General features: G+C 36.7%; 1 protein-coding gene across 8 annotated transcripts in view; it reads right to left on the bottom strand.

The window, feature by feature from the left end:
* LOC126469904 (bestrophin-2-like) overlaps positions 1-27787 on the bottom strand; it is a 668302-nt gene that overhangs the window by 90304 nt on the left and 550211 nt on the right. For 4 of the 8 annotated variants that reach the window (XM_050097253.1, XM_050097256.1, XM_050097254.1 and 1 more), the window contains one exon: positions 11943-12101. In XM_050097253.1, the coding sequence (XP_049953210.1) occupies positions 11943-12101 (159 nt within the window). The remainder of the gene's footprint in view (positions 1-11942; positions 12102-27787) is intronic. The other 4 variants (XM_050097257.1, XM_050097258.1, XM_050097261.1 and 1 more) reach the window with 1 other exon arrangement.

Below are 27787 nucleotides of genomic sequence, written 5' to 3'. Positions count from 1 at the left end.
CAGTGGGAAAAGAAACATTGACAATGGAAGTACCATTAAATTAGTGAAAAACACAGAGTTCCACAAACGTTCTAAGCACATACAAGTATGGTATTACTTTGTGCATGAACTGTATCAATATGGAGATATCAATGTAGAATATGTGTGTTCTGAAAATCAACTTGGTGACATGTTTACAAAGCCATTAAAATCAAACACATTTAAAGCAATGTGTACCAAGATAGCACTCTGTAACGAATGTGTTTTGGCCACTTATTAATTTTTTAAAGTTGTTCAGTGAACCACAGTTTGATTTGGAAAGCTATTATGTGTACCAGTCTTTTTGTTGTTCCTGTCTGCAACTCAATGGGTCATCTTTGCAGTGAGTAGCAATCTATCCTTGTTGATATTCCAACCTAGAGTCTCCAATGTTTCACAGCAATGTATGTAATATTTGCTCACTGTTCAGAGCATGCATGTAGTTTGAAGAGCTGGCTGATTCACATGAAAACATATGTTACTCTCAGTGTGAGAAAGTAATTTCTGGGGTCATGATGCATTGTGTGTGGCTAGAAAGCTTCTATCATATTCCCTATGGCTGATGTAAATTGCTACAACTCAGGCATATTTGATGATATACTTTGTAGTAGAATCTTTGTGTTTTTAATCTTATTAACATGCCAGTAGATAGAAAAATCCAAGTTGTGGGTGTGTTCTACATGTAAGACTGTCAACAAAGAGTTGCCACATTCATCATGAGCTGCTGCACTCAAACTGTAACATTGACTTTGCATGCAAGAAGCTGGTGCCAGAGTACAGTGGTTGACTTCTGGTAACTGATATCAGTTTTAGTATATGTTGCACATGTTGCTAGGTGCAATCTGATCTTTGATCATTAATAAGAATTTTTGCAGCTAAGTTCACATGCTGAAATATTTTTATTTTATCAATGACTAGTTTTGACAAAGTATAGCTGTCATCTTCAGACCTTCTGCAAATAATATTACTGTGCACAAATTGCACAACCATAACAAGAGCACACTCCATTTATAAAACAAACGTGTCATGTTGGCTTGTCAAATACATAAAATAGGGTAAATAAAAAGTCAATAGTGGCAACAGTGTGCCCTGGTGTGGAGGTAAGTTGATCCATGAAGCCATAATAGGTGCAGCCCATCAGGAAAGAAAGCATTTATTTGTTTTCATTCATTTAAAGTGTAGCAACTTTATTTCTTGATATTACCGTGTGTAATGCAAGTGCCTTTTATACCTTTTATGTAACTATCATCTGAAAATCGAAGTTTGTGTAATTTTTATATTTATATTGGGATTATGATTTTTCTGTAAATTTTGTTGACTCTATAACTTCATAAGTGTTACAATGATACTTCTTCCTGTTGGGTTTATAAATTTGTTGATGTATGTCTTTATGTACAGCCTATTGACCATAACTGGCAAAACATGATGGTGGTGGGATGTACATGCTGCAATCATTCTTCTTCTGGTTCTGTACACCATCAGAAATGGTGTGGTTGCATTCTGAATGTTTTAACAAGCTACTCATAGTAACAATTTTCTGATGGTTAACACTGTTTGATGTCTCAGACACCAATTACTGTGACGATATGGTACATTGTTTTATTGTATTTAATGTTTCAATATTTCTTAAAATTTAATATTTTAAAAACTTTTTCAAGTTTGTACTTATTGTTATCAAACTGAAACACTATTTTTATTTTTGTTTCCTAGATGTGAAGGTCAACTGAAACCAGTTACTTAGTTACTACTGGGTTGTACTGCAATCAAGGCTACTAAAATATGCTGTGAGGCAAAAGATTATTGTTTCCTAGCTAATAGCATGTTGGTCCATCTTTGGGATGTAATACAGCAGTAATTCTGCATGACATGGATTCAAAAAGTCCTTGATAAGTTTCTAGAGGTATGTAGAACCAAATGTCCATGCATGGTACACAATTTATCTACTATATTTGGGCCACATGTTTGTGGACACAGAGCTGACACCAAAAAACATCTACATCTACACCATACTCCACAAGCCACCTAACAGTGTGTGTTGGAGGGTACTTCTGGTACCAGTAGCTACTCCCCCTTCCCTGTTCCACTCACAAACAGCATGTAGGAAGAATGACTGTCAGTAAAGCCTCTGTTAGAGCTCTAATGTCTCAATTTTTGTACAATCATGTTTATTTTGTGAGATGTTTGTGGGAGGAAATACTATGTCATCTGACACTTCCTGGAAGGTGCTCTCTTGAAATTTTAATAATAAACCTCTGTGTGATTTACAAAACCTCTCTTGTAATGTCTGCCACTGGAGTATGTTGAGCACTTCTGTAACACTCTCACACATACAAATAATCCTGTGATGAAACATGGTGCTCTTCATTGGATTTTATCTATCTCTTCTATCAGTCATATCTTGTAAGCATCCCAGATTGATAAACAATATTCAAAAATCTGTCAAACAAGTGCCTTTTAAGCCACTTCCTCCCTGGATGAGATATACTCCCTTAAGATTATTCCTATGAATCTCAGTCTGGCATGTGTTTTTCCTACTATTTGTTTTATATGGTCATTGCACTTAAGGTCACTCTGGGTAGTTACTCCTAAACATTTTATGGTAGATATTGTTTCCAGAAATTTGTCATCAATAGTATAGTTGTACAGTAGTGGATTTCTTTTCCTTTTTATGTGTAATATGTTACATTTATTTTTATTTATGGTCAACTGCCAGAGCTTGCACCATTCAACAATCCTCTGCATGTCATTCTGCGAGGTAACTGTCTTCTGGCATTGCTACTTTCTTCAGACAACGACATTATCTGTGAACAGTATTGAACAGCTTCTGATGCTTTCTGCTACACCATTTACACACACGGTAAACACACAACAGTCCTATCACACTTCTTGGGGTGTAACTGAAGTTACCTTTACTTTGGTTGATTTTGTTCCATTAAGAGCAATGTGTTGAGTTACATTTGCAAGGAAGTCTTGAATCCAGACACAGTCCTTGTCTGATACTTGGTAAGCTCATTTTTTTTCCACTAAATGGCAGTGCAGGACGTTGTCAAATGCCTTCCCAAAGTCGGGGAACGTAGCGTCAACCTGAGCATTATTGTCTGCAAGTCTATGGATCTCATGGAGATACAGAGTTAGCTGAGTTTTGCAAAATCTCTGTATGCAGAATCCATGTTTATTTTTATAGAAGAGATTTTTGGTCTCCAAAAACGTCATAATTCTTGGCATAAAACATGTTCCATAATTAACCAACTGAATGACAACAATATAGGTCTGTAATTATGAGCATCTGTCCTATGACCCTTCTTGAAAATGGGAATGACCTGCATCTTTTTGCACTCACTAGATACCATTTGTTGCTCCAATGATCTACAATAAACTTCTGCTAGAAGGGGAGTAAGTTCTTTCGCATAATATTTGTAGAATCTTAAGGGTACCTCATTGGGTCCAGATGCCTTTTCACTACTAAATGATTTTAGATGCTTTTCTATTCCATGATATCACAGTATCCACCATTGTGATATTCATACAATGATTGAAATGAGAGACCATGTTATGATCTCCCACACTGAAACAATTTCAGGAGACTGAATTCAGTATTTCAGTCTTCTCTCTGTTATCTTCTGTTTTGGTGCCAGTTGGTCACTGAGTGAAAGAACAGAGGATTTCAAACTGTTTTCTGATTTTATGTAAGACCAAAACCTCTTAGAGTTTTCATTCAGATTGATGGACAAAGTTTTATTTTAAAATTCATTGAATGCTTCTCTCTTTGCTCTTCTTATGCTCATTTTCTCAGTTTTTGCTTGTCAGCTAGGTTTTGACTTATCTTTATTCTGTAATGAAGCTCTCTTAGTTTACATAGCAGTTTTATAACACAGCTATTAAGCCATGGAAGTTCTTTTTTACCCTTTAAGATCTTGCTCGGAACATACTTACCTAAGACATATTGAACATTGCTTGTGAATTGTTTCCATTTGGACTCCACATCTTCACCCTCAGCACCAAATATTTGATGTTGGCTACTCAGATACTCTGTTGTTTGTATCCTGCCACTCTTGCTAAGCAAAATTATTTTCCTACCTCTCCCAACTATCCTTATAAAAGCCATAGTCATACTTGCTGTCGCAGCCATATGATCACTGATACCTTCCTCTTAATTAACTGATTCAATAACTTGCTAGGAGGTCTAAAATTTTACTTTCATAAGTTGTTTCTTCAATTATATGCTCACAGTAATTTTTGGGCAAGACATTAAGAATAATTTCAGATGAATCCCTGCTTCTGGCACTAGTTTTGATAGTATGACTCTCCCAAACTATACCTGGCAAGCTGAAGTCACCCCTTATGACAAAGGCATGATTAGGAAAATTACTAACAATATTCTGCAACTTCTTTGTGAAGCACTCTACCACTACAGCTCCTGACTTAGCAGTCCAATTATCATTTTTGACTCACCTTTGATGCTTATCTTCACTCAGATTAATTCACACTTGGAATCCATGATAACCTCATTAGATATTATTGGATTCTTTCCTATGATAAATATGCTGCCACCAATGGTGACTAATTCATGACAGAGATACCAGTCTGAACTTGCTATTCACAATTTTGTGACTATTCACTACAAGTTTCAACTAACTTTCTGTTCCTAATACTATCTGGGCATTATAAATTTCAAGAAGTGATACTAATTCTGGAATCTTTCCTTGGATGCTCCAGCAGTTTACTAATACTATATTAATCATATATATATCCAATCTGTGAGGATGAAAATTCTGTGATAACGCTGTGGCTGATGTAACTTCAATTTTGGCAAGCAATTCATCTCTGATCCCAAGGGGAGATTTTTGGTGTGTTATACTAGTACCTAGTTCTTGCCTGTAGTGCATGTCTGACTTACTGAGGGGAACTGTGTAATTCTGCACCCAATAGTAGAGGTCACAAAATTCACATCTGATGCCATCGCAGAGTTGTCTGAGCCTCTGGTTTAGATCTTCCTCTTTGCTCCAGAGTAAATGACCATGATAAACCCTGGGTATGATGCTACAAATAGTCAACTTAGCCTGCACCCCACATGTGTTGCTAGTTGCCTTGACCACATCAGCCATCTACCAAACTAAATTGAGAATAGCCTCAGAACCCAAGCTGCAGTCATTGTTGGTGCTGACATGTGCCATTAATTGAAGCTTGTGCACTTGATAGCCACTGGCAGAGCTTCTGCCATGTCACAGGTGAGATGCCATGGCTAAACATACCAAGTGCACACTGGCAGTCTACTGCACCCTGTGCGCTATTTCTCTGTGGAGCTCCATTACCCACCTAATGTTGGAGCTCCCAATGACTAGCTTACCCACCTTCTGCCCTTGTCTAGACTAGGCACAAAAATCACTGATGGCCCAATGGGAGAGGCATCTGATGCTGGCACAGAAGTAATATCAACATGTAGCATCTTGTACCTATTACTAAGGTGTAAGGAGCCAGCTGTCAGTCCATTCCTTCTTTTTCTTTCCACCTAGTGACATGTGAACCCACCACTGTCCATCAACCACTCTCAAGTGAAGATGAAGTGTTCAAATTTTGTGTATCAGAAGAGACAGAGACAACCAGGTCATCAAGGGATTCCAATAGCACCAAGGCTGTTGCATGTCTCATCACTGATGCCCTGCAGCTTTGAGCAGCAGCCAGCCTCTAGCTGGTTATGGACAGCAGCAAATTCTCCCTGTATCCACTCACAACAAGAACAGTCCTTAACTATATCATACAAGGTAAAATAAAACTGAATGAGGTTTCAAAAATACAAAAAAAGCAGTGAGGAGTAACTCAGGAAGTACAAATAGCCACCAACAAGAGAGAAAATTTACCCAACAGTGGCGCTACTTAGGTTGGAACATATGCAAAATCTAAACGAGGTGAATAAATAAACTACACCATAAGATCACAACATCTGTTGGTTCTTAACACAGAAATAAAACTACCTACTGGAAGTAGATGGATCAACAGTTACTTTCTAATAGAAACTCTGCTTACACAAAAGCTACTGCAGGAAGTAACTATGCTGATTCGAAAGCACAAGTTTAAGCTATAGGCTGTGTACTAACATGAGATTTAAGTCTGGAGTGATAATGTGGCTCTTTAGGCTGCAGTCACCTCACACAGATGTGCTCTTTATTTATGCAAAAGAAAATGTTTAGAGTAAGTTAGTAAACTCTATACTACACAGTAGAATGCACACAATCAACTTCTTTGTGGAAATAAATCACAAACACAAAGTAAACTAAATTATTGTTTATCAGACAAACTGGTACAGCTCAGGCACATTGTCTCTGCCCCACAACTGCAGCTATACTGAGTGTACAAATACTGTATCCAGTGGTCATGAGATTTAAACAGAGTCATGTGATGTGGCACTTCAAGATGTGGTCATCTCACACAGCTACATACTAAAATTTATGCAAAAGAAAAAACTTAGACTATGTTAGTAATCACTAGTCTACACAGTTAAAAAAAATGCATAGAATTCACTTCCTCGTGGTAATACATGAGAAACACAAACTAAGCTAAATTAGTATTTATCAGACATACTGGCACAGCTCAGGCACATTGCTTCTGCTCTGCAACTGTGGCTACACCATAACATACCAGATGTGTTCCATCAGGTTCAGATCAGGCAAATTTTAAATGTCAAGACATAAATGTGCATTCAGTACATTAGATAGCTTCCTACAAGTATCTGTGATGCTTAGTAGCATCTGTACCTGGTCCCTGTTTTCATATATAAATCCAAGGTCTATGATTTGTATCCAATACAAATAATATTGAATATAATAAAGAATAGGGATACGTCAAAAAGGACAAATAAGAAATGAGTACCAAATTAGTACATCTGTTAAGTACCTATCATCATTAACTATTATCACCTATTAATTACTATTGCATCATCATTCAAAGTACACAGGTATTGTTTTTATACTTGATTTGATTCTTTGTCATATATTAGTCAAGGAGTTATATAATTGTCTGATAAACTGATGGCTATTTATCATTTATTGTTTAGTATTTCTGCAATAATGTAGAAATACCGCTGTCTGACATCTTTCTTCAACAGTGCTGGAAAACTGTACCACTATTTACGTTCTATATGTTCTTAGTATTGTTTTTGTCTTGGCACAGTTTTGAAAAATGTTTTTTGCACTATGTTGCACTGTACAGAGCAATGCTGATGTTATACTAAATAGTATTAATCAATGGCAGCTGCAGTTGTTGAGGGCCTTCCTTGCTTCATTTCTTGCCGTAAAGTTTTGAGTGAGGGGAGATAAGTAGCAGCAACTGACAAATTTGGTTTTAGATCAAACTGACTTCGATGGTTTGGCCGTAAAAGTGTCAGTGATGGTGAAATGTTAACAATATAAAACTTAGGTTTCAGTTAATAAAGAAAATATTGAGTAGCTTAATTATAAATAATGATTCTGATGATCAAAATTTTACATAAAAAAGAATTATGTAGTGTATCTCAGTGGCTCAGCAGTAAAGTGTCAGACTGTGTATTCACAGGACTTTGGTTCAACCATGCATTGGTAATAAGATTTTTAACCATTATGTCCATCTTCTCTCATCTCTGGCAATGATTATTAATGTAAAAAATGCTGAGTTGCACTGTGGTTCATAACCACATTAAACTGTATGTCCCCTCATAACTGATTAGGAAAGTCAGTTCAAAGGTCAGAGGAAGTCAAAGCCATACAATGAAGCCAAATGCATACCATTTTTAATAGGACCATGCCTAATAAATCACTGTGGTGTTCAAACAAATCTTTTGCTAGAATAGAATTCTCCCCAATTCTATTCAATACCTCCTCATTAGTTATGTGATCTACCCATCTAATCTTCAGCATTCTTCTGTAGCACGACATTTTGAAAGCTTCTATTCTCTTCTTGTCTAAACTATTTATCATCCACGTTTCACTTCCATACATGGCTACACTCCACACAAATACTTTCAGAAATGACTTCCTGACACTTAAATGTATACTCGATGTTAACAAATTTCTCTTCTTTAGAAATGCTTTCCTCGCCATTGCCAGTCTACATTTTATATCCTCTCTACTTCGACCATCATCAGTTATTTTGCTCCTCAAATAGCAAAACACCCTAATCTAATTCCCTCAGCATCACCCGGGTTAACTCTACTACATTCCATTATCCTCATTTTGCTTTTGTTGATGTTCATCTTATATCCTCCTTCCAAGACACTGTCCATTCCATTCAACTGTTCTATATACTCCTTCCACCTTTCTGCTTTCCCTTCTTTGCTTAGAACTGGATTTCCATCTGAGCTCTTGTTATTCATACAAGTGGTTCTCCTTTCTCCAAAGGTCTCTTTAATTTTCCTGTAGGCAGTATCTATCTTAGCCCTAGTTAGATAAGCCTCTACATCCTTACATTTGTCCTCTAGCCATGCCTGCTTAGCCATTTTGCACTTCTTGTCGATCTCATTTTTGAGACGTTTGTATTCCTTTTTGCCTGCTTCATTTACTGCATTTTTATATTTTCTCCTTTCATCAATTAAGTTCAATATTTCTTCTGTTACCCAAGGATTTCTAGCAGCCCTCGTCTTTTTACCTACTTTATCCTCTGCTGCCTTCAGTGTTTCATCCCTCAAAGCTACCCATTATTCTTCTACTGTATTTCTTTCCCCCATTCGTGTCAGTTGATCCATTATGCTCTCCCTGAAACTCTGTACAACTTCTGGTTTAGTCAGTTTATCCAGGTCCAATCTCCTTAAATTCCCACCTTTTTGCAGTTTCTTCAGTTTTAATCTACAGTTCATAACCAATAAATTGTGGTCAGAGTCCACATCTGCCTCTGGAAGTGTCTTACAATTTAAAACCTGGTTCCTAAATCTCTGTCTTACCATTATATAATCTATCAGAAACCTGTCAGTATCTTCAGGCTTCTTCCATGTATACAACCTTCTTTCATGATTCTTGAACCAAGTTTTAGCTACGATTAAGTTATGCTCTGTACAAAATTGTACCAGGTGGCTTCCTCTTTCATTTCTTACCCCCAATCCATATTCACCTACTACGTTTTCTTCTCTTTCTTTTCCTACTGTCAAATTCCAGTCACCCATGACTATTAAATTTTCGTCTCCCTTCACTATCTGAATAATTTCTTTTATGTCATCATACATTTCTTCAATTTCTTCGTCATCTGCAGAGCTAGTTGGCATATAAACTTGTACCACTGTAGTTGGTGTGGGCTTCATGTCTATCTTGGCCACTATAATGCATTCACTATGCTGTTTGTGGTAGCTTACCCGCACTCTTACTTTTTTATTCATTATTAAACCTACTCCTGCATTACCCCTATTTGGTTTTGTATTTATAACCCTGTATTCACCTGACCAAAAGTCTTGTTCCTCCTGCCACCAAACTTCGCTAACTCCCACTATATCTAACTTTAACCTATCCATTTCCCTTTTTAAATTTTCTAACTTACCTGCCTGATTAAGGGATCTGACATTCCACACTCCAATCCGTAGAACGCCAGTTTTCTTTCTCCTGGTAACGACGTCCTCTTGAGTAGTCCCCGCCCGGAGATCCAAATGGAAGACTATTTTACCTCCGGAATATTTTACCCAAGAGGACGCCATCATCATTTAACCATACAGTAAGCTGCATGCCCTTGGGAAAAATTACAGCTGTAGTTTCCCCTGGCTTTCAGCCGTTCGCAGTACCAGCACAGCAAGGCCGTTTTGGTTAGTGTTACAAGGCCAGATCAGTCAGTCATCCAGACTGTTGCCCCTGCAACTACTGAAAAGGCTGCTGCCTCTCTTCAGGAACCACACGTTTGTCTGGCCTCTCAACAGATACCCCTCCGTTGTGGTTGCACCTATTGCACCTACGGTACGGCTATCTATATTGCTGAGGCACGCAAGCCTCCCCACCAACAGCAAGGTCTATGGTTCATGGGAGGGGGGGGGGGGGGGGGGGGGTAATCTTAGGAACTAAAAAAATACTGTTTTAGCAAAAAAAGATTTTGCATGGAATTCACTGAATACTTCTTCATAACTGTTTCATGCTTATTAGTGCTTTTTTCAGATTTTATTTCTTACCAGTTCTTTTGCTTTGTTAAATCTGTACTGAAATTCTCTTTGAATTTGTAGTAAGTTCCAAACTTTGCTTCCCCTTCCAAACTTCACTACTGCAACATGGATGATTATTACCATCCATTTGTATATTGCATTGTACAAAACCATCTAATGTATGGTGTAAGATACATTATCTGAGTAATTAAACAGAACTGATGAGAGGATTATTTAGGAAAGAATTCTATGAGGAATATTTTTTACGTAAGGTCCAGTTGTGAATGAGAATGACAATGATGCATATTCACCACAGTGCATTGTGTGTTTGCTACACACTATCTGCAGCTATCATCTTCCTGTGTGCTGAGCTGTTGAAATTTATAATGTTTAAGTAAACTAAGTCACCCTCTGAATGTGAGATAGTTTTGCAATTTGATTCTTGAGTACAAGAATATCTGGTGTGCCATACTGTAGCAGTGTTGCCTACAAGCAACGTTGCCTGCTGTCATGCACTGTGATGCTGCTCCATGACAATGCAGGACCACATGTTGCTGCTCAAACATAAGGTCAAATCACATAGTTTGGAGGGGAGTAATTGGATCATCCACCTTACAGGCCAAATCTTGCACCAGAAATTGTCACTTGTTTTGATACTTAAAGGGGTTCCTTGCTGTTCAACAGTTCAAAATGACAAAGGAGTGAAGACTGCAGCCACAAACTGGGTTTCTTCACAGGTGGCAGATTTCTCTGATGTCACAATTCAAAAACTTATTGAGCAGTGTGACAAATGTTTGAACAGCTATGGAAATTATGTAGAAAGTTAGATAAATATGTCATTAGGTTAGGATTAGTTCTGTAAGGCAACAGGAACAAACAGAGAATGGTTATTAACTGTAAAGGGGACTCAGTTATAGAAAAATGCTCAAGAGTGAGGAATTGTTGTGCAGCCATATGTCTACCTCAAATATTCATATGGAACCTAGTGTGGGGAGAAGTTATGTCTGGTAGAGTCAGGATATGAAATGTTATTACCAGTTTAGACTTTTGTGGTAAAATATTGTCTTTTCAGAGCAGATATGTGTGATTTTCATGACAGTATTTTTGTTTTAGTATTAGCAAACCAACTGTTGTGCCTCTTCAAAGTTAAGTAATCTAGCACAAATGTGAATTATTATTCATTGGAAACAGTATATTAGACTGACAAGCTATTAATCATCTGGAGGAATTGCTGGTCAAAGAAACAGATTGGTGAGATTTATTTATGTAGGAAAATAATGTGTTGTTTCCATTGAAGCTGTAGGGTTTTATTTTGATATGACTTTCAGACCTTCATGTCTTGGAATGGCCATCCTGATACTTTTTCTTTCCTGAAATTGTGAAGGATATTGGAAAAGGCCATTTGGAGATTAAACAGACAGTGTAAGAATTGTATGTTTCAGAAGCAGTGGTCGGATCTTAGAAATCTCAGTGTTGTTGCAGCTTACCTATCTGTAAAAGATGACATTTGCCATGAATTCTCATTTTGTGTACCTGTCGATGAGTTTGGTGAGTGTTCCCCTTGCTCCTAAATTATTTAGCTACATTCTACCAGAACTTTCCTTAATATACATTCACCACTACTATAAAGAATTTCTGAGAAGTAATAGCTATAATAATAATAATAATAATAAAATGATTAACTTACAGACTCAATTTTATAATGGTTACAAATAAGATTCACACTAGCAATCCACAATATATAACAGATTTTCTAATGATTTATAAAAAAGTAATATCCATGCAGCTGGATTATGGAAGGAGAGTGGGGAAAACAGGATGGGAAAGGCTGCGGAAATCTTACCGCCAGATACCTGCTGCTGGTGATGTGGTTGGTGTATTTAATCCACTCGCACTGGATGATGTGTGCAGATTTTGAAGAGAGGCTCTTGTTATAGATGCACGATCTTCATCTTCTTCAATTATTTCAGGTAGGAACATCATATGTTTCTCCTCTGGCACCCTTTGAACATAGCATCACAAGAAAATTAGCAGGGTATATTAATTGCCAAAATTATCACAATAATTTATAAAATGAGACTTAAAATATGGTATTCAAAAGAATAATTATGTAGTGTTGCAGAATAGGCTATCATGTTAATAAATTTTCAGATGAAGATGGATTTCATTAGATTAAATAAAATGGTAACATACTTCCTGTGCAGTTATGAGGATATGTACTGAAGATATTATATGGAAAGAAATGGATTAAGTGCTACAGAATGGCATGACTTTGGCTTGGAGGAGGAGGAGGAGATTAGTGTTTAACGTCCCGTCGACAACGAGATCATTAGAGACGGAGCGCAAACTCGGGTAAGGGAAGGATGGGGAAGGAAATCGACCGTGCCCTTTCAAAGGAACCATCCCAGCACTTGCCTGAAGTGATTTAGGGAAATCACGGAAAACCTAAATCAGGATGGCCGGAGACGGGATTGAACCGTCGTCCTCCCGAATGCGAGTCCAGTGTGCTAACCACTGCGCCACCTCGCTCGGTTTTGGCTTGGACATAGCAGACTTATTCTGCTTAGCCATTGTTTGTTCCAGTTGTCAGATCCATTTTGTTAAAGTACACGTCAATCAAAATTTAAAGAGCAATTATTTTTCCTTATCATAAACGGATGTAAGGAAACAAAAACAGTTGTTCATTTCTAGAGGCACTGTTCAAAAATGTTATTTTTCATTTCTGAAAGGAGTTCCATTAATCTAGTCAGAAATGAATTGCTAGAATATGACGTGATTCATATTTACAAGTTAGAATTACAATGATCTAACTGAAATGATGTGAAGTGGAAACTTATGAGTAGTTATGACATAATATTTACCTTATTTAAACATCAAAATATTGTAATTATGAAATGTATTTTATGTTTCATTTGCTCACACTACTTATGAGAAGTAGGAGCAGCGAATAAGGCAACCTCTCTGATGTTCAATGAATACAGATTGTTGGAATGTGGCTTCTATATCCCAGTGTAGGCCTACAAAGACAGCTAACGTGTAAAGTTCTTTAGGGCAACAGCACCTAGTGTCATGACAATGACCATAGTTAATGGTAACACCCGATCAAAGAGGATAATGATATACAAAATTAGCTATAAATAACCAGGATGATCAAACCTTGCAAAGGATTGTCTTAAACAGAGAAACACACATAAACAAAAAGTTTAGTAAATCACAGACTATATTTTACATCTACATCTACATGATCACTCTGCAATTCACACTTAAATACCTGGCACAGGAATCATGGAACAACTTTCAAATGATTTCTTGAATGTTCTATCCTCAAATAGGATGTGGGAAAAATGAAAAGCTAAATATTTCCACATGGCTCTGATTTCATTTATTTTATTGTGACAGTCATTCCTCCCTATGCAGTTGGAAATAAAAAACCATTTTGGTATTTAGAGCAGAAAGGCAATGATTGAAATTTCAATTTTCCAATGTCATCTCCCAATCTTGTCTCACAAAGATCCCATATCATACAGCAGATAATGATGGACAAGTATAGCGTAGGCAATCTCTTTAACAGACCTGTTGAATCTTGCAAATATTCTTCTAATAAAACACAGTCTTTCGTTTGCATCCATCACAACATTTTCTATGTGTTGTTTCCAGTTTAAGTTGTTCCTAATTGTAATGATTAAGTATTTAGTTGACTATAAACCCTTTAAATTTGTGTTATGCCTTGTGTAGCAGAAATTTGGTGGAATTTTTAGTACCTACTTACATGAGATCCTCACAATTTTTAGTACTTTAGGGCCAACTGGCAGTTTTTACACGATGCAGTTATCTTGTCTAAATCATTTTTCAATTTGTTTTGACTTTATTATGACTTTATAAGATGGTAAACAACAGCATTATTGCCTCCTAAGCCATTTATATACCCCTGTTCCATGTACTGTAATTATGAATATTTGCATGAACATCTTTATTAACTTTGTGATCCTCTATACTATCCATTATAAATATAGTTGTCAAACACAGTGATCACATTTAATAAATTATAATTTATGAAGCAATTTGTAGAAGTTTGACATTCACTTATTGCAGCAATTATTTTAATGGCTCTCTCCTGAAGCATGACTCTGTGCAGCTTGTCAAATGATAACTTGGTAATGATACCATTTGTGTGATCTGAGGCTGAAATATAAAACAATTTTTTTTCTAAGACAGTATGCTTAGTCTATGTGAACAATTAATAGCTTATATGTTTTCAACACATCTTTCTCAGAAGATATTAACAGAAAGATAGTGAAGAAACATTATTTGGTTGTTGAAATATTATTTCAAAATTGAAATTTCCAATTTGTGTGTAACAAGACAGCAGGATCCTGACTGGTAGCATTTTCAAAGACAGCACTCAGACTGAAAAAAATAATATTTACTTATTGTTAATCTACTGTCTAATCATTATGCACAACTAAACAAATTAACAGTGTTCATACAAAACAGTGAGACTTCTTGTTGAGTCTGAGATACCTTATTTCAAGAATAAGTTAAAATTAATGAAATGGGATGAGGTATGCATGAAAAAAGATGTTCATGTGAAATACAATATAATTCATAATGAATTTATGTCAATATTTGACAGTAACTTTTCCAGAACATGTACTGAAAGAAAACCATGAATAACAAAAAGGAATTAAAATATAATGTAAAAGGAAAAATAGGAATGTACATAAAACTAAAACAAATAAAGATCATGTAATATGTGAAATTCACAAAAAACTCTTTTTTATTCTAAGGAAAGTTACTAAAAGAGTCACAAATATGCACATATGAAGGACTGAACAATAATGATAAAATAATTAAAGCAATGTGAGATGTGTGATAGCGCCACTGGCCAGTGCACAAGAGACTATCACAATTACACTGAATGACAATTTTGTGACTAATGATTCAGAAGTTTCAAGTATTTTACTAATCACTTTCTATGTTTAGCCTTAATGGCAGGACCAAGTAATTCATTTGAAGAAGCAAAGGAATACACTTTGAAAATTTATTCCACAAAACTTTAAGAAATTAGAAGTATCACCAACATCCTGCACTCAAAATATTAGAATGATAAAAGTTCTCAAAAAAAGTTATGATAATTATGGTGTTGATGTTATTTCAACCAGAATTATGAAGAGTTGTTCTTAATTAATAAATCAGGTCTTTAGTAATATATGGCATGAATCACTTGCAGAGGGAATTTCTCCAGAGACATTGAAATGTTTCCATGTTAAGCCTCTTTATAAGAAAGGCAATACAAAAGATCTAAATAATTATCACTCATTTTCATTTCTGATATCTTTTTTACAAAACTTTCAAGGAAGTAAGCCACCTGTACTGATACTTGAACATAGAGCACACATGAATATAAACTGTTGACTTAATGTGTTACAGCTCAAATTTAAGGAGAGCTGCTTATCAGTTGAGGAAGGCATTACACACATTTACTCACCAAATATTACAAGCCTTAAACAACAAATGTCACCAGGTGGTATTTTTGTGATCTGGACCAAGACACTCTCTCAGAAAACCTCAAGTTTTATGGGGTTGATAGTTTTACAGAAAACTGATTTGATTTATATTCAACTAAAATAATCTGCAACAATATGCTGAACAATTCAAACAATGCTGGGAGCAGAGAATATTTTAGTGGCTGGGAAGAATACATGTAGGGAATCACTAAAGGCTTAGTTTTGTGTTAACTTTTATTTAAAGCTGAGTTATTAATTTTCAGATGACAAAAGCATTATAATTAATTATACTGGAGAGAAAGTAACACCAGAATTTGTTAACAATGTTTTTCAAACAATTAGTAAGTCGTTCTCTCAAAATCTATACTAGATTAATTTTGAAAAAAAGGTCACAATATATCCAATTCTATACAACAAACACAATGACACTACAAATTAATATTCCACATGAACAGGAGTCAGTTGATAAGGAGCAATGTTCAAAAATTTGGAAGCACATTTAAGTGAATACCTGAACTGGAGGAAACATATTATTGGGCTGCTCAAACAAGTAAGTTCGGCAACTTTTGCTCTTTATGTAACTGCTAGTTTAGGAAACATAAATCAACACATCTTGCATATTTCCACTCATTAATGTCTTATAATTTTATGGTGTAATGTATCTCTCAGAAGTAATGTATTGATTGTATTACTCAAAAAGAATTTATTGGTTGCACAAAAGTTTGTGGTGACAATATTGTAGGGTGTTCACACACAATCTTCTTGTAGGCACATTTTCAAGGCTCTAGTAATTTGAACCTCTCATTCATAATATGTATTTTCACAAGTGAAATTTATCATAAATAATCCATCACAATTTGAGAAGAATAATGAGGTCAACAGTTAGAGAACTAGAATGAAAAAATGGCAGTTATTATTCATTACTGAAGCTGTCAGTGGCTCACATTTGGATATGCAGATATTAATGTCTGTTTATTTATTTACACGTCTAGTTCCATAGGACCAAATTGAGGAGCAAATCTCCAAGGTCATGGAACATGTCAATACATGAAGTTACGACGTAAAAGTAATAACTGATGAAAAATAAAATGTTTATGGCCCCAAAAAACGTCAAGCCATTACTTTAAGTAAACGCAATCAACAATATAACATAAGAACCAGCTTGGTTTTTCAAGGAACTTCTCAACAGAATAGGAGTGACCCATGAGGAAACTCTTCAGTTTCAATTTGAAAGCACATGGATTACTGCTAAGATTTTTGAATTCTTGTCATAGCTTATTAAAAATGGATGCAACAGTATACTGCACAACTTTCTGTACAAGAGTTAAGGAAGTCCTCCAAAATGCAGGTTGGGATTCTGCTGAGTAGTAATTGAGTGAAAGCTGCTAATTTTTGGGAATAAGCTGAAATTGTTAGCAAGAAACAACAGTAAACAGTATATATATTGAGGGCCCAATGTCAAAATACCCAGACTAGTGAACAGGGATTGACAAAAGGTTTGCAAACTTACACCATTTATTGCCTGAAATGTCCATTTCTGAGCCAAATATATCCTTTTAGAATGGGATGAGTTACTCCAAAATATAATACCATACAACATAATTGAATGAAAATAAGCAAAGTAGACTAATTTTTACGTTGAACGATCACTTATTTCAGATACTGTTCATATGGTAAAAATGGCACCATAAAGACTTTGAACAAGATCTTGAATGTAGGCTTTCCACGACAGTATACCATCTATCTGAACAACCTAGAAATTTGAACTGTACAGTTTCACTAATCATACACTCATTCTGTGAAATTAAAATGTCAGGTTTTGTTCAATTGTGTGTTACAAACTGCAAAAACTGAATCTTACTGTGATTTAGTGTTTGTTTTCTACAAGATATGAACTTATGTCATGAACTGTACTATTTGAAACTGAACCAGTGTGGTACACAACATCCTTTACTACCAAGCTAGTATCATCAGCAAACAGAAATATTTTAGAATTACTGGTAATATTACACTGATCCCTGGGGCGCCCCTCACTTGACTGTACCCCACTCAGACCCCACATCACAGCCATTCTCAACATTGTGAATAATGATCTTTTGCTGTCTGTTGCTAAAGTAAGGGGTGAACTAATTGTGAGCTACTCACTGTATTCTGTAATGGTCCAACTTCTGGAGCAATATTTCATGATCAACGCAATCAAGCACCTTAGTGGGATTCCCTGTGAAATCTGACAAACAATTTTCTGTTCCTGATGTTATTACTATCCTTTGCTTTCACTCTGTTAAATATTATTTGATCTATTTTTAAGCACTGCTGTTAATTTTGTATCTTTCCAATTTATGGAATAGAAGGGCATGACTTACACAGTCAAAACCTCTGTAAGGTCACAGAAAATGCTTGTGAATTTTTTAACTTGTAAAACATAAGCAAATTTTCTCAACAAATTTGTTTATAGCATGTATTGTACTCTTGGCTTTCTTGAAGCCAAATTCAATGTGAGATGGCAACCTATTTTGGGTCTTTCTCCTCATGTTTACTCAATTTGTTTACTGAATTTGCATATGAGGTTCTCTTGCTTCATGTATTTTATGATTTGGTTTTTATTTGTGGACTTTTCACCTGTATGTGCCAGATTACATGAGCAGTCAGGGGATTGCATGTAACAATGTAGGTAACCTACCCCTATGTACCTAATCTAACATTTCATTTCTGTAGTAGCTTCTCCCTTAAATGAATCTGGCCCCAACCCATGCAATTCTTTTCTGCTTGGGTGAAAACAGGTGAAACTTTTGCATTCCTTGGAAGAGCTTCCAGTCACTCAGACTGCAGGTCTCACACCAGCTGACCAAATGGGCTTTTCAGTGAGCCTTTGAGGTATTATCCTCTTGGTTCAGCTTCTGCAGACAAAAAGTGAGAGAATGGAAGACTGGTGTCCTGTAGAGTAGAACAGGAAACCATTAGTGTAAAGGGGTGAGAACTTTGCTTGTTAGTAAACTTTGGGTGGAGTCCTCAGCTCTCCGCTTGCCATTATCCTTCTGTGTGTGGTCTTCAGACAAATTTCTCTAACAAAATATATAGTCACTGCAAATTTCCAAATTTTGCCCTAGCCATGGGAGTGCTGTGTGAAGCCTAACAAAATTTCCAGAATATCTGACAAACAAGTCTGGATGGAGGAATGATGCAACACTCTGTTCCTTTTCTCACATATACGTATCTCATTAATGGCTACATCTTTAATTTTATAGTGAGAGCTAGTGCACAGAATTATAGAACACTCATTGGAAGAGCACTTATGCTCTTTCTGGGATGGATAGAAAAGACTATGCTAGGTGCCATTCTTAGTCTTAAGGAAAGCTATGAAAATGGAGATTGGCATTTGTATTCTAGTTTGAGCTTCTACTAGGTGATTTTTCTCTGGCCTCTATGCTCATATGTGTTTTTCTTGACTTCAATATCCTACCAGGTCTTTGAAGTTTCACTTTGGGACTTACTCACATCTGCTTCCAGTAATCAGGAGGATGATGAGATCCACAATTTGCAGTCACTTCACATTGGCTCAGCCCAGCAACAATTCAGTACACAAAGACTTACCTAGAGCCTCCTTGATGGCAGTCACAGTAAGACTGCATTTGTAATGTGCACTCTCTACTTCAGAAATCAGAAAAGAGGACGTCATTCCTGGTTTCTGCTTTCAATCTTCCTATCTTAATCTATGTGCTTCATGCACTGGTATGAAAGTTTTTCTGCAATCTAGTTCTTGCTTCAAATGGATCTTTTCTTTTTTGTTTCATTATTGAGTTAATTCATTGGAGCTCTCCTGCCTGATGAAGTTTCTTTCTGATTCTTTCTTTATTCACTGATCTGTTGTGTTCTCTTTTGGGTTCACACTCCTTTCTTTGTGTAGTTACATAGTTTTGCAATCATGGTTGAAAATTTAATTGATGTCCTTCATATGTCTGGGCATCACCTCAATTATAGTGACCCTAAAAGCCATTCATTTTCGTATTTCTATTATAATTATTTAAATTCGTTCTCAAATTGTTTTATAACCCCAATGTTTATGTGTCCCAAGTAATTTCACACACTGTTTGTACAAACATTATTTTACCAATTCAAATTCTGCCATTCAGCAAGCATTAAAGTAAATTATCCATCTATGCACAGGTCCTTCAACCATAAGCAATAGGCAGGACCCCTGATGCGTTCAGAACTTATTGAATGTATGAAGTGTCTGTTCCCTTGGACATGTCGAAAAACACACACACGCACACACACACACACACACACACACACACACACACACACACACACACACACACACGCACAGAGAGAGAGAGAGAGAGAGAGAGAGAGAGAGAGAGAGAGAGAGTAAATGTACCTTCAAGTGTGAAATCCCAAAGAGAGTGCAGCTTGTGTTCCTGACAGTTGACTAAGCTGATCAGCTGACCAATGACATAGTTGCGTTCAGAGTGGTATCAGAAACACCTCACAGAAGTTGTGTGAAGAAATCTGGTGTTTCTGAAGAGAAACAGGTAAGAATCACTTTTCAGATTTCTTGATGTAGTTCTGGTACTCTGTTGCATAAGTTATACACGGAATACACAAGCAATAATCTTTAGTTCTTGATTGCATTTTGAAAGGCTGGCTTGCAATCTACCATACAGCATCCAGATGTTTTGCAAATGTGTGTGCAACAATTTGTTGACTTCTCTTGGAATCATTGTTTCTGTACAAAAGTTCGCACATATAATGTTCCCAAAGAGTGCATGCATTCTCACTAGGATTGAATGGTTGGCTGATTTGGGGGAGGGGGAACAAACAGAGAGTTCATCATACCCATCAGATTAGGGGAGGATAGAGAAGGAAGTGGGTCATGCCCTTTCAAAGGAGCCATCCTCGCATTTGCTTGAAGTGATCTAGGAACTCATGGAAATCCTAAATCAGGATGGCCGGACGTGGGTTTGAACCATCCTCCTCTTGAATCCGAGTGCAGTGTGCTAATGACTGTTCCACCTCATTCAGTTTCTCTTTAGGGCACAACTGCAGATTTGTACCTCTTGAGTGTACTGTTGAGTCTGATGGATAGGTTTTGTTTCTGAATGACTTCAAATTAAGTTCAAAAATTGGACACAAAGCCCAAATAAACTGAAGGCCTTCTCAGCGAGGCTATACAATGAATTGAAAATGGAGAAAACAAAGAAAGGTTGCCACTGCTCTTGGTCAAAGGTTCTGCCTTAAGGAAAAGACTAAAAGCTGTGAGGTGAGAACATAGATTTTGGCATTTCCAGAAGACTGGATCCAGTTCATTAAGTGTGGAAGATGGTGGCACAAAGAGTTTTCTTCATTTGAGGGTGCTATTGCATTCATTTGTGAACTTTTGCTAAATGGGTACTCTTTGAGTACGTTTTGCATACTCTTAAGTGCAGGTGAACGAAAGAATGTGCATTTCCTGTTTTTTGTATTTTTGAAAATTTTAATAAAAGTATTACCTCTTTGCTGCTGTAGTTTTCTGAGTATGTAAATTTTGTGTTAATAAATATAAACCTAAAATGATTTTGTTTTCCTATTGATAATAACCCAGATATTTACGGTTATTCCTTAACTGTGCATTCTTAGGTATGGTTCCCGCAAGTGTTATGGTCTTCAGTTCAAAGACTGGTTTGTTGTAGGTCACCATGCTACTCTATCCTGTGCAAACCTCTTCATCTCCAAGTAATTACTGCAACCTTCATCCTTCTGAATCTGCTTAGTGTATTTACCTCTTGGTTTCCCTCTATGATTTTCACTGTACATGCTCCCCCAATACTAAACTGGTGCACCACATTTCAAAATCTTCTAGTATCTTCTTGTCTAAACTGTTAATATATTCAAGGCCAATGATCTCTTCAGTGCAGATGCACACCAAACTGGAACACTTATAGGAACTGACAAACTGCCATGAGTAACGAGTATAATGAGCAAGGTGCACTACATTAGTAGTTTATGTATAAGTTGAGAATTTGGGTATGACAGGAGGCATGCTAGGGTAGTCCATGGAGTTGCAGTGACCACCGTGTCAAGAGCACTTAGTCATCAGAGCATATGCCTAGTAAGCATAAGACCCAGGTGCGAATCCTGGTACAGCACAAATTTTCAATTTTCCCCATTGATTTCAGTCAATGCCTACTTGCAGCCAATGTCTATAATTCCTTTGTATCTTATCAAATAATGTTTTCTAAGGTGTGTGGAGGCTCATTTTTCAAGTTGCGTATTAGTGCCATGAGGCTAATGTATCATTTTGTAAGATCTGGGGTGACAGATTCAGCATCAAGCTAATCTGCATACCCACAGAGCAAAGGTACTGGGAGATGAAGAAACTTGCACAGGATAGAGTAGCATGGAGAGCTGCATCAAACCAGTCTCAGGACTGAAGACCACAAGAACAACAACATAACTAAGCTAATCATTTGATTAGAATACAGGAGACATGTAAAAATATGGTTTATACAATTTCACTGATATAAAACTATGGTTAATAAGATGATTTGAACATTAATGTTTAATGAAAAGATAACTTCAAATATTTACATAATAAGACAATTAATAAACTACATGCTGCTCAAATATTCAGTTCATCGTTCATGTATTCTTCAACTGTGTAGTAGTATCACTGAAGTAGTGTATTGTGCAGCTTTCTTTTCAGTGAATAGACACTCATGCTCATAAATTAAGGATAATGCTGATACATGGCGAAACAACGCTCTTGTGGGTGGTTTGTAGGTTTAAATCGCCTTGGGGTATGACAATGCAGTGCATCTGACCTGTGGTCATCGCACAGTGTTGCTGGCAGCAGTCCACATACGCAGAGGTGTGTTGGTGCATGTCAGATTACGGTACAGTGAGTAAGTGTGCAGACGTTTTCAGATGTGCTAATGGTGACTGTGTGTTGAAAATGGCTCAAAGAACACATATTGATTACGTTATGATGAGTAGAATACTAGGGTGACTGGAGGCTGGTCAAACACAGCAGGTTGTAGCACAGGCCCTCCGTGTGCCACAAAGTGTGATCTCAAGATTATGGCAACAATTCCAGCAGACAGGAAACATGTCCAGGTGCTACATTATGGTATGTCCACAGTGTACAACACCACAAGACGACTGATATCTCACCATCAGTGCCCACAGATGGCTACGGAGTACTGCAGGTAGCCTTGCTTGGGACCTTACTGCATCCACTGGAACAGTTGTCTCCAGACTCAGAGTCTACAGATGACTGAACAGACATGGATTATTCATCTGGAGACCTGCAAGTTGCATTCCACTGTCCAATGACCTCTGGTCACAGGAGAGGCTGTAAAGCCTGGGGTCAAGAACACAGTACATGGTCATTGGAACAGTGGTCCCAGGTTATGTTCATGGACGAGTCCAGGTATAGTTTGAACAGTGATTCTCGCCGGGTTTTCACTTGGCGTGAACCAGGAACCAGATACCAACCCCTTAATGTCATTGAAAGGAACCTGTTTGCAGGTCGTGGTTTGATGGTGTGGGGTGGGATTATGATTGGTGCACATACACCCCTGCATGTCTTTGACAGAGGAACTGTAACAGGTCAGGTGTATTGGGACGTCATTTTGCGCCAGTATGTCCCCCTTTTCAGGGGTGCAGTTGGTCCCAACTTCCTCCTGATGGATGATAACGCACGGCCCCACCAAGCTGCCATCATGGAGCAGTACCTTGAAACAGGATATATCAGGTGAATGGAGTAGCCTGCCTGTTCTCCGGAGCTAAACCCCATCGAGCACGTCTGGGATGCACTTGGTTGACGTATTGCTGCACATCTTCAAACCCCTGCGACACTTTAGGAGCTCCGACAGGTACTTGTGCAAGAATGGGAGGCTATACCCCAGCAGCTGCTCGACCACCTGATCCAGAGTATGCCAACCAGTTGTGTGGCCTGTGTACATGTGCATGGTCACCGTATGCCATATTGACGTCAGGGTACGTGCACAGGAAACAGGGGCATTTTGTAGCACATGCGTTTTGGGATGGTTTTCTCAGCTTATCACCAATACTGTGGACTTACAGATCTATGTCGTGCATGTTCCCTATGTGCCTATGCTATTAGTGCCATGTTGTGTGGCACCACATTCTGCAATTACCCTTAAGATATGAGCATGCATGTAGGTTCGTACTCAGAATGTTCTGTCGTAAATTTTCAGTCCCATATACTGGAAAGTTTGAGCATATAATTTTAAATCATGAGCAGGCAGCATAAACCTTCCTTTATTTACTGTATTTTAAGTGTGATCAAAGCAGTCCTCCTAGCATAATTCTAAATTGTTGTGTAAAAAAATTATAATATACATATGTAGGGAGGGCACTGTTAATAATTTCAGATTTTTAAATAATGGGTGACATTATTTTCTTGGATGTACAGTACACATCTTTCTAATAATTCTTTTCTGTAATTTCAGTATGCATATTAACTTGCTCGAATTTTCCCAAAAATGATACCATATCTTATAACTGACTGGAAGTTGCTATGGTATGCAATTGTCCTTGTGTCCATATCAATGGCATTAGCTAATATTTGCATTGCAAATGCAAAGCTACATAGTTTGTTTAATAGATATTCAACATGTGTATTTCAATTTAAATTCTTGTCTAGATTGAATCCTAAAAGTTTCACAGAATGCACTTCTTCTAGATTTTGATTTCTGTGATTTATTTTAATTTCCTGGGATGTTGGCTGTTTTGTTCTGAACTGGACCACATGGGTTTTTGGGGTGTTTAGGGTTAATCCACTGATATGAAGCCAAGTTTCTAAATGATCTATTGCATTGATGATGGTAATAGGAATAGTTTCTGGCTCCTGTTCTTCAAATAATACAGTCATGTCAACGGCAAATAAGACTGATGGGGCATTTATATTGATTTATAGGTCATTAATGTAGAATAGAAACAAAATAGGTCCTAGAATAGAACCTTGAGGGACACATTGTATTACTGCCTTTCATTTGGAAAAGTAATTTGCTGCATTTATAGCGACAAGCACTCTTTGTTTCCTATTGCATAGATATAAAGTAAGCCACTGTAAAGCAGTACCCCTAATTCTGTACTTGGCAAGTTTGTGGATAAGAAGTGCATGATTTACTGAGTCAAAAGCATTTGTGAGATCACAAAAATACTCTTATATCTTTCAATAAAATTTTGAATCTGGATGGCAGCAGCTTTTTTGAATACTTTTGAGAGGACTGGGAGAAGAGATATTGGATGATAATTTCGCATATCCTCTGTTGGCCCTTTTTTGAACAGTGGCTTTACTTCTGCATACTTTAGCACCTCTGGGAAACCTACATGTTTAAAAGACTGGTTTATTATTAAAGATAGGTGGTGTCCTATTATTTTATTTTTGATCTTTTGTGGGTATCCCATCTAAACATGAAGAATTTTTGTTTTTCAATGTTGATATAATGTTTTCTACCTCTGTCGCTGACACCGCTTTAAATTTTGTGAAACATTTTGACATTTGACCAAGTCCAAAGGGATGTACTTTGTTGTCATAATCTGCAACACTGACATCTGTTTTGGTACATTAATGAAGGATTAATTGAAGTATTCTGAAATTTGAGCTGGATTCACAATAGCCTTATCTTCAATCTTGATTTTATAGATTTCATGGCTAGATGCTTTAATACCTAATTCAGATTTCACAACTGACCACACTGTCTTTTATTTATTCTCATGTCTTAAAATTAAACTATTATTTGCCATTTCCTTTGCTGCCTTGACAACTTTCTTAAATGTAATTTTGTATCGTCTAACATATTCAACAAAGTCGGTATTTTTATTATATCATAGTTCATTTGTAGCTGCTTTTTCTTAGCGCTGGAGATTTTTATACCTTTGGTGATCCATTTCAATTTTTTTGTTGCTTTATTAAAACAAGTTTTAGGTGGAAACATTTGATTGAAATCATTTAAAAAACTATTTAAGACTGCTTCAAAATTTGCAGTTTTTGAAGTACTTTTGTCGAAGTGCCATTCTGTCTCAATCACCCTGTCCTGAAATGAGATCATGTTTTCCTGATTTAAGTTTAATTTTACATAGACATTTTTACACAGAACTCCATTACTTGATCTCGCCAACTCAGTGAATGGCGTTGAATGATCAGAAATCTTTTAATCTAAAAAAAATTTATGTACATCGTCAAAAACATAATTCATTAAAATATTGTCAGTACATGTTGCTGACTGAACATTTTCCCTCATCCATTCTGAAAAATTCAATTTGAAACTATTTTTTATTAAGTCAGTGAATTTTGATGCATCACCATTTTCACTCAACACATTGATATTGAAATCAGCAGCAATTACAGTTTTCTTTACTTATGTGTTGTAGCAAAAACTGAAATTTACATTGGAAATGCTCAGTTGTGACTGTCTCTGGGATTCTGTAAATTGAGATTATAACAACATTTAGGTTCCTTAATTCGACACAGCAATCTTCAAAAATACACTCTTCATTTATACAGTTAAAGTCACTTCTTACATGGTAATCTAAATGTGAATGAATAAATATGCATGAACCTCCACATAACTTACTTTTCCTACAAAAGGTGGTAGCTACCTTAAAGTTTCCAATTCTACTTAAGATTTTTATTGTACCTTCTCTAAGCCAGTGTTCATTTAAACAAATTACTTGAACATTTTTAAACTCAGACAAAAAATTTCAAGCTTGTCTATTTTAGATCTTTTGTCACCAGAGTAGTAAGCATTTAATCTATTTACATTAGAGTGCATGATATGTGCACACTCAATTCTATTTATAATTTTAAGTTTACTATTGGTTGGAAGTCGTTTAGGTTCTTTAACATCCCCATCAGCACCTTTTAGTTACCCTTGTTTCTTATGATATGACAAGTATCAGCAAGCATTTTGCTAAGTGTTAAGATGTAAGTCATCTTTCCCCACACACTTATTACTCAAGAAATTATTGGGATCTATAAATACAGCTCCTAACCTTGCAATGCTCTTTGCTACAAGAATTTATTCTTGCTATGTACATTTTGCTCACTGACCTTCTGTATATTTTGCTGCTTATTACAATCCTATAAGATTTGTAGAGGTGTCTTGACATTCAGATCATGTTTCTTGTCTCAATGACAATTTCTTCCTCACTGCTGCTTCAAAGAGAATTCGTCCCCACATGTAGGAAAACAGCTTTATAGATCTGGCTGGATTTGTCTCTTGAAGTTTCTTCTGAGCTTGATAAGTTATTCAGATATTTCTTCATTTGCTGAAACTTGATTCCTGGATGAACATCAATTTTTATGTCTGACACTTTGATGTTTTTCAGCATACTATAACCAGTAATGAGGAACTCTTCTTTGGGAGGATTCATTTCACTACTGTGCTGTTTCTGTACTCTTTCACTGTATGTATGTCACTTTTGTCCATTTATATTTATTCCCTGTTTTAAAGTCTTCAGTTTGTTCCAAATGTGTTTCACATTCTTTTGAGGATTGTGGAAGTGTATCACTCCACCCATTTTTGCAACTTTGTCTATTATTAATATTTCGCTCATTTCCTTGTGTATGCTCCACAGCCTGCACTGCCACATTAAGAAAGGCTGCGACAGTGGCTGGTGTGATGATAGTTGGTGATGCTCCAGATGTCATTTCACTATCTGTGTCGATACTATTCTCAGTTACAAATGAGCCCATTACCTAACTCCAGGTATGTGATCCGGCTGCGTGATCATGCAGGGCTGACTGAACAGTGTTCACATCTTATCAGGTGTTACTTATTTGGAGTCATTGAGATACTGTATGGAACCTAGTATGTCGTGCAAACATGGAATCAATCAGTTCAGGAAAGCCAGTCATGGGATCCCGCCTAATGAAACCAGCAGTATTGTGGTACAATAAACCATAGTCTCAATAGGTCCCAGTCCTGCCAATGTTGAATTTTGATGTGCCAGATACAATTCTCAAAGCATTACACAGTCTTTGCACCCACAAACAACATTCTAATACAATTTCTGAATGAGAATCCCAGTACACAATTTCATTTCTACTTATGATGTAGACGATGATACTGCTATCTACTTTGTGTGTTGAACTGAAATGCTAACAATTTACATATCTGAGAATCTAGTACTCTTTACAGCAGTTTAATTTGTTGCAGCCATTGTAAATGTG

This window comes from Schistocerca serialis, chromosome 3, assembly GCF_023864345.2.
Source record: "Schistocerca serialis cubense isolate TAMUIC-IGC-003099 chromosome 3, iqSchSeri2.2, whole genome shotgun sequence".
In the NCBI taxonomy this organism is placed as follows: Eukaryota; Metazoa; Arthropoda; class Insecta; order Orthoptera; family Acrididae; genus Schistocerca; species Schistocerca serialis.
Note: the sequence above shows the minus strand (reverse complement) of the source record. Positions and strands in the feature narration are given on the sequence as shown.